At 35.2% G+C, this 16,479-nt stretch overlaps 1 protein-coding gene across 5 annotated transcripts in view; it reads left to right on the top strand.

The window, feature by feature from the left end:
* Window positions 1–16,479, top strand: part of LOC129360662 (LIM domain-binding protein 2) — an 89,890-nt gene that overhangs the window by 22,740 nt on the left and 50,671 nt on the right. For all 5 annotated transcript variants that reach the window (XM_055030992.1, XM_055030991.1, XM_055030990.1 and 2 more), the window contains exon 2: window positions 173–275. In XM_055030992.1, coding sequence (XP_054886967.1) covers window positions 173–275 — 103 coding nt within the window. The remainder of the gene's footprint in view (window positions 1–172; window positions 276–16,479) is intronic.

Here is a 16,479-nt window from a genome sequence, read left to right as displayed (position 1 = left end):
AACAAACTTGTTGAAGATTATGGGTTGGTAAATGTTTCCTATACGACACTGAAGCAATACAAACCTGTTGGTACCTTGTGGTACATCATATGCCTACAAATCTAGACAAAAACTGGGTTTTTAGTAATTAAAATCTAGACTAAAACTTTGGATTCTGTTTTTCTTTTCACAGGAAAGCGACAGTTTGTGGTGGGACGCCTTTGCTACAGAGTTTTTTGAAGAAGATGCTACCCTCACACTCTCCTTCTGCCTCGAAGATGGACCAAAGAGATACAGTAAGAATACTGCAGGCATCTCTTTTTCTAAAATTAATTTAAACATGTTGTGTTTGTTAGAATGAACTGGATAATTGTGAAACTGTTTCATTGTCAAGACTCCTTTTGTTGAGACATTCAACGTGTTACATGCTGGTTTTCCTGCTGTTTTACTTTTACGAGCTTCATATTTTCCACTTTATGAGTCATTGCTGTGCTAATCTGCATCTTGTGAAAATCTTCCCAATTCAATTTATCATCATTAGTATTATTGCCATCTATCAATTTGGTGGATTTTTATGACATTGTAGGAGGCAAAGTTGAAAACAGGTTGTGAAGCAAAGCTGTTTTACAGAAAGTCTTAGCCTTCACATACATTGAGACTTCTGTCTGTGGAGTTCATGATTCCTTCAAATGATTTTTTTGCCGAAGTGAAAAAAAAAATACACATTGTATTTTTACTTCTCTTTAACCTGCTCCTTCCTTTACCAAGTTTCCAGTCAAATAATTGATTTCTTACTCTCCCAAAATACCTCTATAACACCTCACTGAAAACAACAAAAAAAAAATGTGTGAACTTTCTCAGTAAAGATTTTTACCTCTGAAACAATATTTTTTCCACATAGCATTCTGCTCTGTGTCCCTGAGAAAATTGCTGTCTCTCTCTCCAGCTTTTACTCTGCATGTGTTTGAGTATTGATGCAATGTCACACCCAACTACTGGCAACCTATTTCTAAAAATTTCATCACAGGTCTAATATATGGGTTTCACTTTCACAAATTATTTTTTTCATGGAGACCCTGTTTAGCTGTAGAAAATTGTTTACATGTAAAAAAAGCTACATTTTAATTGGAAAAATATAGATGTTTTTTTCATTGGAAAAGCTTTTGATGTTTGGTGAAATATACATATAATACATATACCAAACTAATACTGGTATATTAGTTTGTATAAAACAATCTTACTAGCATGAATTTGGCTTCCAAATTCTGCAGATCTCAAAGTCTCAAGAACATTGTTGTGGTAAGGCAGGAGGTACAGGATAAATAACTAAATAGATGGCAGGAGTCAAAGTTTCCCAGCAGAACATTGCCCCAAACACAACACAATGTCTCTGCCTGTTTTGGTCTGTTTTGTCACCATAGTCCATCTTGGTTCCATGTGTTTCCCTTCTGACAGACTCAGATGCACCTGGGCGTCCATAAGACAGAAAAGAGCACATGATTCATCAGATCAGGACACCTTGTTACGTTTCTCCATGTTGTGTTTATAATGCATTGTTGATATTTTTGGCAGTATACATGGGTCAGCACTGACTGATCTGTAGATATGTATATAATAAACCACTTGGCATTCATGTTTACCCATCCTTCTGGGTTCTAGTACATCAACTTTGAGGACATTTTCTTTTACTGAATAATTTATCCCACTGACATGAAAAGATAATCAGGGATATTTACGTTTTCAGTTGGTAGTCATAATTCTCAGCCTGTTCAGTGTATGCTGGATCTTGTTTATCTTTTTCACCTTGAGGATTTATAGACTCATTCATTTAGATCTGAAAAGTTTGCTACGTTTCTGTTTCTGAACTAAGTTTTGAACTCAAGAAACATCAGAACTTCATGTTGTACATTTTGTCAGATGAACTGCAAAGCAGATGCTCTGACTGAGTTTGTGATTTTGTTTCCTCCATCTCATTTGCATGTTTTGTTCTGAAACATATTCGAAATCACACAGACATAGATAAGGATGTGGTGCATTGAAATGGCCAGATGTGTGAGTGGCGTCGGCTGCGTTTGTTATTGTGTGTCGCAGCTCACCGGCGGAGGAGGAGAAGGAAGCGAGAGCAGAGATACATGCAGTGGAGGAGTGTTGTTAGCTGGGCTCAGCTTTGCTTTTCAAATGTAAAAATAAAAATCCCCACCGGTGTAGAGATGGTAACCCTGTTCCCCCGGGAACAGGAGGCTTAACACCATGGCAATGATGACTCACCTACAGTTGCAAGCTTTTGTCGATTCACATTCAGGTGTGCTAAGTTGCACACATGTTCACTCAAACACCGTCACCTTAAAATGCGTTCCAATTTTACTAGTTTGTCGAAGAAAAGCAAAAAATTGAAAATTGTTGTCCAAGACTGTGCATAACCATAAATTACATAAATTACAGTTAAAGGGATGTTCTTATGACCAACTTTAGTGTTTAACGTCTGCTGATTGGAGATTTGGTCTCTGGTCGCAGTCACAGCTTTGAACAATTTGACTCTTCAAGGAGAAAATCTTTGTAGCTTTCAGAAAACAACATCATGTCAGATATTCAACTTATTAAAATGACAATAAATACACCAAAAGGTAATAGTTTCTTATGGTATCTAACTTAATGAATGAGAATAACTCACTATTTTGGGGGGTTTGCATGACATGTCTTGGTTGGCTTGTTGCTATTCTTTTCTTAGGATGTTATTCCATTTTGTCTCCATACTTTTTACACTGAAACATTATCTGCACAAGAGCAGAAAAGCCTGTGTAGCATAATAATAACAACATGAACAATAAAAAAAAACTAAAATCTCATGTTTTTGTGTAGATTGTTAATGGAAAATATGACTCTGAAACGTTTCAGAAAGTGTCCAGCTGCTTCAACCATGAGTGCTAGTACGCTCACCAAATCACTGGAAGGGCCACAAATGGCCCCTGGTCACATTCTGGATACCTCTGCTTTAAATTTTTTAAAACACAGTTTTAGTCTGGGGGAGTTAGGGACACATTAGGAAAAAGGAGATTAATCTGGAGTTTAGCATTCACCAGCTACATCTAATATTGTTTCTTGATTGCTTATTGCCTCTTGAATGTGATTGGTCTTCTCTTTGCAGTGCCACCTGTTTTAAATGAATCCACATTTGTCCTGATTCAGATATCTCTAAGAAAACCCATACATTTTGCTGATTTGTACACAGCCCTGTTTCAAAAACCAAAAAGAAAATTGTTAAAATGAAGTTCCACATTTTCTTAGACTTCTCTCTTCCAGCCTGAATTCTCTGTGGCAACCTGGAAAAAGAGACATGTTTGTTCCGATGAACGGAAAAGTTTCATCCCAATGAATCCCAGCAATGGAGAAAAGAGATTTTCTTCTTTTGTTCACTGAACAGCTTTCCACCAAATTTAAGAAGTTTCAGATTGAAAGACTTAACTTTAACAAATAAACCTCGATACATCTTTGGACCAAATCTACATAATCAAGAGAGAAAAACTAAATATATTGCTACAATTCTCATAAAGGCATTACTTTTTGATGATTTATATGAGTTTTATAGCTAGTACTATAAGATTGTTTTTTTTTTTTTCCCATCACCCTCTATTTCTATATTTTCCAATTTGCAGCTCAGTAGGGCTGGGTGATATGGCTTAAAAAAAATCTAATTGATGAAACAAAATTAGATTAACTAATCAATCGATTTATCACCCGGCCCTACAGCTCAGATAAATGTTTTTAAGATCCTTCTTCTGCATTTAGTCTTCATACTTAAGCTTAGTTGCTCTCTCATAGCAAACAGAAAAGCATGTAAATGTGCCTGCCAGTGACCTCATCCTGAATTAATCCTATAGCTTCCAGCTGTGAAAAGCGCTTAAGACTTGTAGCTACTGTCATGCAGGTCAGAACAATACTGGCCAGTGTGGGAAGTGCTTAGTGGTGGCTCAGAAGCAGCCATGCTGCAAAACAAAAGGTTGTGACTTACTGCAGTGGAACAACTGTATGGATTCTAAATATAAACTGCAGGTATAAAATCAAGAGATTAAAACTGATTATGCCGGAGATTATTTTAGCTCCTCTTTGTCAGGTTTATAGTGTTTCTGCTGAAAAATTAAATATATCTTTAAAACGTAAATGAATCAAGAGAAAATGTTTTAGTTTGAATACAGCTTCACTTTTAAGGCATATTTATTTGTGTTTTTGTTAGTTTTTATTTGCTTATTATTTCTAACCCAGTACATTTATAATTCCACACATTGTGTGACGGATAAAGGCTTAAAAATAAAAATTCCAATCCTTTTTGGAATTCAATCGTATTTGTTTGAGTGGCTTACATGATAATTACAAAGAAACATTTCTTTTACTCCAGTCTGAGGTGCTCTAATTTCATAACGTTCAGTGTAGCAAAAATTAGAAAAGCTAATTTACCTAATCTGTTTCTTTATTGCCAGGACCGGAGTTTCATAACTCGTCTCCAGCTGCTGTTAAACGGGGCTTCTCAAAGGAAATAGCTCATATTGAAAATAACCGCTGTAACTACTGGAAGTTTTCTTCATGAGCACTCAGTGTGCCTTTTTTATACTTTCATTTTGAAATCAGCTTAGAATGTTTGGGTAAGGAAAAAATCTTTTTTTGAAGTCTAAAGTAGAATATCTTTTATTGTCAGGTGAATATTTCACTTTGAGGGTCAGTAGTATATGTGGGATTTTCACAACATTTTTATAGATACCTCTGGATTTGCATTGTATCTTTCTGGCTTTGTTGGACAACAATTACTGACAATATTGATTTCAGAGATGCTTGTGGTTTAATCATTTTTGCTGGACAAAAACAATTGTCAGAAATTCATTTGCAAACTTGCAAAACAGATCAGTCTGTCAGAACATTTTTGCCAGATTTAGAAACATGTGATGTGATGCTAGCACCAATAAACCGTGTTTCACAAAACCAATTAAGATGTGCATCAGCAACAGGTTCCCCTGCGACTCTGCAAGAATAAACGGCATTGGATGGATGGATGCACAAAAGCATGACAATGAAATTTGTTTTTTGATGCTGAATTAAGTATTGATGATCTTTCATTTACAAATGTTAAAATTTTTTAACTTATATACAGAGCAATGTAAAAATCAGCCAATAATGAACTATTTTTGATATATGATATTTTTATTTATTTATTTAAGTTTATTTGATAGGGACAGACACACACTGACATAGACAAACTGCACAAAACAGCAGGCCAATATTTGCATCATAGTGCAATAGCAACAGCTAATTCATAGCACTTGTCCCTAGATGGGCTTCTAAAAAGTACCTTTATCAATACATTTTCGACATTTGCTTACATCCATTCGTTGTCTTTCATTTATCTTTTCCTGAATATTTGGTATAGTGTAAAAAGACAGCAAATAATTTAATAAGAAATATTTACTTCACTAAAAACATAAATATGCATTAATGGTTAAATAAAATCGAGAAGAGAGTTGAAGTAAATTTTCTAATTTATTCAAAACAGAAATGCTTTTATTTTTAAGAAGTAATATTTTTAATGTTTGCTTAATCCCATTCTCAAATTGTCTGTTTCTTTTTACTACATTGCATAAAACTGGACTTTTTGTTCTTTATTCTGCTTAATCTAAGACTTGAAAATATTAGAAAACCAATATTTAAATCTGAATTTAAAATGTTTGTCCTGAAGTCTAATTAATGAACATGTTCAAAACGTAGCTATGAGTTACAAAATAAAGTGTGAGGCATGAGAAAAAGCGAAGACGCAAAAAAGTAGCGAGAAGGGATTTTATTTTGAAAACCCAGAAATGATGCTCTAATGACACAAATCTGTCAAGTCTCAAACCTTCAGTTGAGTCCAAGTCAAATCTCAAGTGATTCAAGTACAACTCTTCCAAGTTGCATATTTTAGTCCATATTCCTGTTGAGTAGTAATGTGGTATAGGATAAAATTATCTATTCAGTTCTTAAATATTTAAAATATTTAAAATATATTATATGCAGAAATTACCCAAAGCAGCATGAACAGCATTTTCTTTGTGAAATGACGTATATGAGTCTGAGATTCTCCAGAACCTGAACTCAAGGCTCTTTAATCATTTCCACCTTGTTCTACTAATAAAAATCTGATTTTACCAGATCACCAGTGCCTGCTAATTGTAATCTTCATATATGAGCCACAATTACAACAGAAAAGAACATAAGATGATTATTCAGACGGATTGTATTGTTTGTTGCCTCACCTTCTCCCTTCTTAGATCTGAGCACTAAATATGAGCTCTGAGACTTTTCTGCCTCTCATATGACATAATATTTTATAGTTTCATTTCAAGTAGAAGCTAATAAAGATGTGTATTTTCAAGATAGTGTGATTGATTAATTTTAATCAGTGTTCTCATTGGAGACATGTTTCCATCAAAATGTCTATAGTCATGCATCAATTAGTACCGGCTATTGTTTTGTACTTTTTTATGTTTAAAACTTAGTTTAATTATGTCTTAATTCACAGTGGTCTGAACACTTGGCTGGGTATCTTGCCTCGCTTTACAGTCTATGAAGCATCTGATGAAAGCTGCGCTCTATGATGCAATCAAAGAGCAAGGCTCATTTTAGAAGAAGTTCAAACAAGAAACAGAAAACTTTGCATGTTTCGTGGGCTGGTTGAGGGCAAACTGCAAAAAAAAAAAAAAGTTCTCAATGCGTTTGCAATTCATCTTGTTATCTGGCATTGTGGGTCGCAATTATTGCAGCGATGAAATGACCACGGCTAATTCTCTTTTAGCAAGCATAGGGACATAATGAGGAGGCAGAAAAGACAAGGGAGCCACTTTATTACATGAGAAGGAATGAGCCAAAGCACCTCTGCCTTGAAGTCAGATTAGGAATGAACAAAACAATGGCTTTTACTGAGAATAGAACATTTTGATCAATAAGCAGAACCACTGAGTTCTGCAATATTTTGTGTATTATAGTCATTTCAATATGTTGAATATTTAGCATATTTATAATCACTCTAAAATCTGCATGTAGCCCAGATTTAATATTGCTATATATATTGCAAATGAACATATATTTTTTTGGAAAATTGAACGTTTTCCTCTTCCTACCAAAAATTACAGCGAGTTGCTGAAGGATTTACATTTTCTGTAGAAATAAATAATCTAGCTTATTCATAAAAACAGTTGATATAGTTTAAAAGAAAAACATAAGAAGTAAACAAACTTCCATCTTCACTCCCTTCTCTACCACCACACAAGATTAGAGCCATCAAGTGATAAAGGATAATGATCAAGTTCTGCAATATTAATGATAGGAAAAGAGAAGTCGTAATGTATGGATTAGAGTGCTCATGATGACTTTATGTAGTCATGTAGAACAGATCTGATATTCAAAACACATGCATTTGACATGGTTTTTAACTTTTTAATGTATATAAATGTATTTATTGCAGCGCTTCCCAGCCCTGGTCCCTAAGGTACACAACGCTGCATGTTTTAGATGTTTCCTGCTTCAGCACACCTGATTTCAGTTAATAGCTGATTAACAGGCCCTCGCTCAGCTACATTTATCTGAATAAAGTGTTAGACCAAGGAAACATCTGAAACATCCAGGGCAGTGTGTCTCGAGGAGCATATTGAAAAACAGATTCATTAGAATATACATTAAACATGCCGGAGCCCACAAGTGTCTAAATTTTCTGCGATGTGGACAAAACCTAATATTTTAGTCAAAAACATTTATCTGAAAGATTAAAAATATGCTAAAATAAATTAATTGCAAATGTTTAGTAAGGGCAAATATTATATCTTGTTCAGCATAGTTTAATTAAAGAAAATACTTCCTGATTTTAATTGGATATCAATTTGATGGCAAAATGTTGTAAAATATTTACGCAATAATTCACAATATTATGATTTTTGTTTATTTTTATTGTTTTAATGAGGACAGTTTTGTGCTGCAGCAAGTAGCAGCCTTAACGAATGTTAAATTTCATATTTAAATAGAAATCAATAATAAAAGGAGAACTGCAACATTTTTGAAAATTCAGGGTCACTTTGTTAATATAAACTACATATTGACAACATCTTTATGAAAAGTAGGAAAATTAATTTTAAAAAATTTACATTTTCTTAATGTTTTGGAATCAAAAATACAAATCAAAAATATTTTTTCTGCAATGCTCTATAAGAAAGTTTTTTTTTTTTTTGGCTTCCAGAGTGCACAATAACCAATTATTTTCTTGCAGATTGTCATATGAAAATATTAATGGCCAGCTTAAGTTAGAACAATGTTTGTAGAAACCCCCACTTCACTGTTAAGCACTATATTTTTGCACTGTACGATATTAGAATGATGTTTTTATGCATATCGATTATGTATTATGACAGCGTTCAATCCATGCAGTAATTTGAATGTGGCTGTGTATGTAGTCCTGCATACCTTTTATCCATTTTCATGTCTGTTTTTAAGCTTTAGCAACAACAAATGTTTGCATGTCTTATTGAATGGTTTGTGAGTTAAAGGTATCTTGGTGCTTCTGTGGTGGCGGTTGTTTTGAAAGGAAGGAGGAGAGAAGGGGGAGCGGGTGGTGGTGTTCGACTGTGCTTTAGAGAGATGGAAAGGATTGAAGGTGTAGAGCCGTGATTGACAGGTGGGATGATGCGGCCCTGGCTCAGCTGCAGCACCGAGGTGTAGGCTGTTACTGATTGACAGTCGAGCCCAGACTGGGAACCTGGATTGGCCACAAAGAAAGAGAAGATGGAGAGAAAGAGCTGCAGAGGAGAGAGAAAAATCATACATTCCAACATAAATATCCAGCCTTAACGCTTTGCTGTGTAGTCTGCTTCAGAATAGTTCAACACTGCCATCTATTGTAAACCAAGCTCGTCCTATTTTAATGATATCACTGACAGCTGTCTTCCTATCCAGCATGCTTCTATGTCTTTGGCTGCAGTGAAAAAAGTTATTGAAAGCAGAGATACAAATAGTGAGAGGATTGAATGACAGTGAGGCTGTCAGAAAACATAGAATGAGTAACTAAAGGAAAGAAATGTTTGGATAAGAACTTTATCGCAGAAAGAAGAATGTTTGCAGTTTATTTAAGCTTCAAACATGTAACCAGGTTTTAAAGTGGTTTAAAAGATAGTAATATTGAACTAATGGAAACAATGTTTATCAAATGTAATTTTATTCAGAGAACAACATCGGAAATCTTGTGCCAAAAACTTAAAAGGTTGTGTTAGTTAATTGTTTAAGTCTAGAGGTTAGAAGCCAGGACGAGGGTGAAAATTAAATAAAAATCAAAATGTTACTCTTAAAGGTTATTATATTTCCTTCCATTTTGTCTGATAAGGAAGTATACTGAAAATACCTTGGAGGTGTTGACAAAAAAATATCCTATTTGCTAAATATTTCCAAACTCTGTAAAGTTTGGATTTAATTTGAGAGATCTAAGATGCAAGATATAAAATTCAGTGGTATTAAAAGTTGTCTGCGTTCGCACCCTAAAATAAAAGCTGTTATTCTTCCATTTCACCCCTCTCAGACCGTTACCTCTTGCTCGTGCAGGCTCACAGGCTCATTCCTCACAAGTCCTGCTTGTCGTGACTTCTTCAGAAAGCCCTTCTGCCCTCTACTGTAGGGAGAACAAGATGCATGCAGACTTTTCACATCCAAAGAGAAGATGCCAATGCTCTCTATCATCTCTTCAAGTCTTAATTTAGTGGCTTTAAAGTGAGAATAAAATTATTTTTTACAATCTAAAAAAAGAAAGGATAGTTTTTTTTCTGTACTTCAAGAGAGATGTTACTGAGTGCAGTGATTCCAATCAGAGAGCAGAGAAAAGATCTGAATGAAAATGTATTTTAGCTTTTCTATTGTGGTGTTTAACTAGAATGCTGTACTAATATTTTGCTCTGTAAGAAATATGCCTAATATAGGATGAGCTCTAGTTAGATTATTTATTTTTGAATCTAATTTGCTGAAAATATGTGTTTGAAAGTTACTGCCCCCTGCAGAGTTGTTTTGTGAATCAGTATTCCGATAGTATCAGCTTGTTTTTACGCTGAGAGAAACACTCACTGCATCCCAACAGATCTCTCTTTCGCCTTTAATGGGTCCATCTTCTCCTCTGATAGACTATTTATGTTTTTGTTTTTTTTTTGCACTTGAACTCCCAACTTTTAAAATCAGACCTTCTGTGTTTTTGTTTTATTTAAGGATCATCCACCAGGGAGAAATTTAAGCTTCAGGATTTGCATTAAAATATAACCTTCTCGTTAGTCCTAAAGATTTTGTCAGATCAGTTCTCATGCATTATCCATTTCACAGCAGAGGCATAAAAATGGATTGTGGCAATCATGATCACATTTAGATGCCTTCTAAAGCTTGTTTGTTTGTCTTTTTCCATGAGATCCAAACATTTAGGTTATTATAAAATCTGAATTACAAAGAGCAACTGAAAAAGTTTAAACCTTTTATAAGATGTGCTACTCTTCTGAAAGACAAAGCTGTTTGTCTTCTGTCAAAAAACAAGAAAAAAAAACATATTCTAGCAGCAGTTGATTGGTTAAGAGTTTTTTTACTCCATTGGATTACTCCATTTTTACTCCACATTGGAATGTATAGGTTTGAATTTCGGAAATTTTCAGAGGTGATCCTTTCAAGTCTGAATACCAAGTGGGGAATTTATGCTTATCACTTACCTGAAAATCCAAAAAGGCTGTCCTGCACATAAAACTATGAAATAGTTTCCATATTAAACTGCTATTCTGCAGTTTTTGAGTTTTGGATAGGTATTTATAGCTTTTATTAGGAGTGCACTTATAATTCAGCCCCGGAGATCTACCAATACTTATTTTACTTTGCAAGTGTCTGAAGATCAGTCACTGTTCTGTTTGCTCTCTGAGAAAAGGCTGACTGACAGACCCGCCCACCAGGTCACGTCTGCACATGCTCGGTTAATAGTAGTCACCCCACTGTTGCCAACTTAGCAACTTTATCACTATATTTAGGAAGAGGAAAAATCTGTATCAGCCACAATCACTAGTGATATCCAAAACACTGCAATCTGTGCAAACATTCCCTTTATCATTATAATGAAAAAAAAAAATCATGATAAGAATTGTCATTCATTTTAATAGGAATAAACTCTGTTTATAGAGCAGTACTTATTTTGAGGCTTTGACTATATGTACAGAAAGATGTAATGCTGATAAGACTGAGATAGATTTTAAATGCTTTTCATTCAAATGTCAAGATTTGTCTTTTTGATATAATATTGATGGTTTACCTGAAAACAAAATGAGTTTATGTTGTTATAAAACGTAATTACATGAACATGATTACCCGTCCTTCGGATTATCTGTATGTCATTAAATCTTTATCACACCTCATTTAATGAATATGTTACAGTACGAGAAAGTGAATCACTCAGTTATTACAAGGAAATAAACTGTTTACAAAGCAGCTATTGCAAAGCTTTATACTCAAGGTGGCCATTTTTAATTTGGAGGTCTGAGTTGGTGAGAAAATCCAACTTTTCCACCTGAAAATCTGTCTTCAAATGATCTGTTTTATTGAAAATAAAATCTGAAAATTTTAATTTCTTTGTTATAGTGAAACTTCATCTTTCGACTAATTATTCAGTGCAAATGGATGAGAGCATTATTTTCTCTTGTTGAACTAAAGTTTTTAAATGTCTGCCACATTTGCACACCGCTGCGCTGCATGTCTGCTTCTTAATGTGACTGCAGCATATTAGACAGTTGTCAGTGCAAATTGTTCAGAAATGCTCTAGGGGCACAATTCAGACACAAACCAGACATGTTCAGTTGCTGTCCAATTAATTGAAAGCATGTCTGAAAAGAGGCTGCAGAGAGCCGCCGCTTGTGCTGCTTTCCAGGTGGCCTGAATTAGGGTGGGAACCATTGTATGTACTGTGGCTAACAGGAAGAGGGGACCAGCTATCGGAGGGCACCAGCTGTCCATGAGGATGGGCAGGTCTCCTGGCTTCCTGTTTCTCAACACTTTGTGTGCCCTGGAGCAAAACAAAACCAGCTTTCCTTTCCAGTCGGACAAACAATACATACCGCAGACAGCTCTCCTCTTCCATCCTGGCTTCTTTTCAAAGTTTCTCCTTTTCTTTATCTTCATTTCTCTTTGTTCTCTCAGTTACTTTTTTATTTTCCTGTTTTTAACTCTCATCCTTTGCTTGATCTTTTTTCATATTCATGTGTGTGATCTGTAGCATTATGCATAATATTTCCTTACGTTTTTATTGTTTAAAACTGGGTTCCTTTCATTTTACCTAATTATATCATATTGCAGTGCTGGGCTTTCATACACAATTCCAATAACAAAATACTGACATTTGTGATTGTAATGAAACAAAATATGAGAAGTTCATGGTTTAATAGGCTAAAAACTTGCATCTTTTTCTTTGAATCTTTGTCATTTTAATAATATAAAATAAATATGTCACCTTTTATGAAAAAAGTATGAGAATGATAGAAAATGTTCCAATTTGACCAAAAGTTTGGATTATTGCTTTATTCTGAAACAAAAATAAAAAAAATATTGACTCTGAAGGGCTTGAAATTTCTTTTCCTCAACATTGTTTTAACTTTTTTCTCCATGTTCAGCTATATTTCTTCTCATCTTCTTTCCTTCTGCTCGTTCCTTTTCTTTTGTAGTTTGAACAAAGATAGTAAAACATTTGGAAAAAAGTTTAAAAGAATAATCTGTTTAGCTGAATAATCAAAATCCTGCAACCAAGTTGAAAATGTATAATTTAATATTCACTTGGTTAACACATCTTCTAAAATGCAAATTTACATTAGTTGCTATTTCTCCTATTTAGTTTCTAAATCTGTATAAACCCCCACTTTTGTATTCCATTAAATAAACATGACATTTGATTTCTTAGTTACTCGTACTGGAAAGTCTCCCATGTGGTCTCTTACTGTACACCTCTGTGCTTTGTTTTGCGCAAATGAAATTTGTGAATGTTCCAAGTCTTGATAGAAAACATGCTGCTCATGAAAAAATGAAGAGTGAAATGCAACTCGAGCTTTTAACAGTGAAACATTTCAGAAAGCCCAGAAAGATGAGCTCTGCAAGAGAACGGAGGAGAAGTTACATCAATAATAAATAGAATTGCACATTTTTGTGTGTAGCATCTATACACTGAGTGTATTGATGCTGCCCACACATACAGGCACACACAACAGGATGCAGTCATATGCAAATGCATAGTGAAAGCAAGGGTAATGTCATGATGAAACAAAACATGCAAACAAGCTCTAACATATGTTTCTGCAAAAGTCCCAACACACAGATGGTTGTAGGAAGAGATGATGTTGGCGTCAGACCCAAAGGCAGAGGAAAAAGTGCTGGCTTGTGTACAAAAACACACACTTTCAGACCGTGCACAAATGTGCATGTTGACGTTCCCTGGGCTTCGTTATTGACACATGGAGTAATCCATATTTATTTATAATACAGTGTGCTGGAGACCCATCAGTCTCCATAGTCTATGAAAGACCTGCACCACTTTACTTAAGCTATTAAATGTTTATGTGGCACTCCTTCATCCTTCAATAAATCTTCTTTCTCCACAAACACACACACACACACACACACACACACACACACACAAAACTACACACACACTCAGACACAATGGCAGCAATGTAAAAGAAATTCATAAGCTCAAAATGACAGGGAATATAACTTTTTGAGCTTTGTAGCTCATTCTTTAGTGAGCATATATTTAAGAGTCAATGACAAAAGGTTTCTTTCTAGTGTTCTAGCATCTCAATGCTGGAACGAGCATCTCAAATGTTGATGTGAACATCTCATAACAATGAACTCCACTGTGGAGTTGCAGCTCAGGTGGCTGTGAATCAGCAAGAAGTGCAAAATGTTCACTTGTTGCATCTCAAGTGGTGGGAGGTTGAGTCCCAGTTTCAGCCATCATAGTGTTAAAATGACCCACAGCTAAACATACAGCACCTCATAATTGTATGTAAACCAAACATGTAGTTCTTTTGTAATTTACAGAGAAATGTTTGATTTTTTTATTGCAGTGCTTGTGAACACTCCTGATGAATAACTCCTTAAATTAAAGCTGCATCAGCATGTATAGCATTTTTTTTTTTTTTTTTTTGTCATTGAACAGGATTCAACGAAATTTCTATTGCAACTCCCGTGCAAAAAGTCAAATATATACAATATTAAATAAACAAACACACAATAGTAATAATAATATATACAACTAAAATTAACTAAAGGCACTCAACCACACCAAAGAAGAAGAAGCAGCAGGTCCAATTATGGTAAAGTGCAGATGATGTGACAGTGCAAGTGCAGAACAATATGTGCTCATCTGTTAAAAGATTCCAGTTTGAGTTTCAGTTTGTTAAACTGAAATAAAGAAGACTTGGAAGATGACTTCTAATTTACTTATTTAATGTTATTTATTTTTGCTGTCTGAATGTTTTTGGACTCTTTGCATGTAATTATATTTATTAATACACCTGGTTACAATATGCAGAAGCCTGAAAATAAGATTATTGAAGTAGCAATAGCACTTCAAGTACTGCTAAAGCTATAAAAATGTAACATTTAATCTGAACACACTAATTAGGAGGGGTATTGTTTCCTTTTTCTTTCCTCTAAGAGGATTAGATAAAGGAAAAAAATGACTTTAATCTCACAGTTTTGACTTTCATGCAGGTGGGCACCTGGGGGCAACCATTTTCCAGGTAAACTGATTTCTCACAGATGTCCGTCTTTTTTTTCAGAATTCTGAAGTTAAAGTCAGAATTCTCAAGAGTCAGAATTATAATTTTATATAAAATTTTCTGTAGCCCTAATCCTTTTTATAATTTCTAACTAAATAAGAGATTCACAATTGCCTTTTGTCTGCTTGTAATATGTTAAACCATCCCTTCAATCAATAAGATTACACTTAGTCTTCTGTTAGTTGACATAGAGAGACGACTCCTAAAAACATTTCTATTTGCCAATAGCTCACTTGATTGTGTAGTGTGAACTGGACATTACATTAATGAAATTAAAAACAGAGGGATCAGTGGAGAGCACCGGAGTTGAGCCTTTTTTCATCCAGTGTCATCAATAGAAAGAGAAAAAGGCAGGAAGAAATGACAAAGCCGATAAAATAAATGAGTTCGATAACTGTCATTGATCGTGTGATTGATTTATTTTTTATCGTGATAGGCCTCGTGGTTATTAAATGATGTCGTTCAGAATATCATCTTAAATTTCTGATGGAGTTCTCTTAAAGTTCTACTCTGACACGGATCTGTAAAAACTTCTTTATCCCTTTTGGAGGTAACTTGTTTGAGCCGAGCCGGTACCGCTGCGTCAGATCAGAGTTTAGTTATCAGAGGCCAAGCAGCGCAAAACAACACTCATTACCATTGATTTAGGCTCACTGGGAGTCTGAGTCAAACCGAGGCAGTGTGTGAACCTCTGCATGGGTTAGCTGTTAATTCACTGTATCAGTGGAGTCTGTGATTGTTTGGTGAATGTCTGTCGTTCATGGTGGTTTTATACGGAAAGCTGTACGTGATTTACCTCTGACTTCTGGCATGCTCCTCTATTTGTCCTGCTGTATTTGGTAGTTTTGCTGGTGGTGGGTGTCTTTGTGTCTTCCTCCTGTGCGTGTTGTCCTTCTGGTGGAGCTTTGCCCTGGGGGTCTGCACAGCTGGGGGGAGGGAGGTCTGCTGAATTATGGATGGAGGTGAAGAGGGTTGCCCTCGGGGGAGTGAAAGGGGGATATACACCCCACCATCCAGAACACTTCCGATTTTTGTCCACCCCTCCCCCCTCGCCTCCTGCTCACTTCGTTACCCAGTCACCATCCATGCGTGGCCTGAGGTTGGATGAGGTTGACTGTGGAGGATTCTCTTTCTCTGTCATTACGCACTTTTTCCTTATCACTTCCTTTCCCCTTAAAGTGGAAAGCTAAAATGACAGAACTTCAGTTTCCCAAAAATATCCGGTTGATGTCGAGAGAAGAAAAAGCAGAAAAGTATTTTTATTTTGTTTACACTGTGTGTTTCTGACAGTGAAGCAGCTTGTAATTGTTGTAGTTTTAGATTTTTATTACGTCATTGAATGTTTTGCAAAACAAATAAATTCATATATTATGTAGATTCATTTCATACATGACGTTGTAATTCAAATGTTTATTCTAATTTTCATAGTCTAGAGCTTATACAACACAAAATGGAGTTTTTAATTATATTACAACGTAACAAATAATACAGACACACGTTATGCTAGGTCTGTCACAATAATGAATTTCCTGGATGAGAAATTGCATCCCTTTGCAAGGAGAGTAAATCACCAAAGTCCATTGCTAAAGAATGGAGGGCTGTATAAAGCCATATTCACAGAAGGTTCAGTGTTTGAAAAAGATGTGAATTAACATCTCTAGCT

Source organism: Poeciliopsis prolifica, unplaced genomic scaffold (genome assembly GCF_027474105.1).
Source record: "Poeciliopsis prolifica strain line A6 unplaced genomic scaffold, Auburn_PproV2 SCAFFOLD006, whole genome shotgun sequence".
Classification (NCBI taxonomy): Eukaryota; Metazoa; Chordata; class Actinopteri; order Cyprinodontiformes; family Poeciliidae; genus Poeciliopsis; species Poeciliopsis prolifica.
Note: the sequence above shows the minus strand (reverse complement) of the source record. Positions and strands in the feature narration are given on the sequence as shown.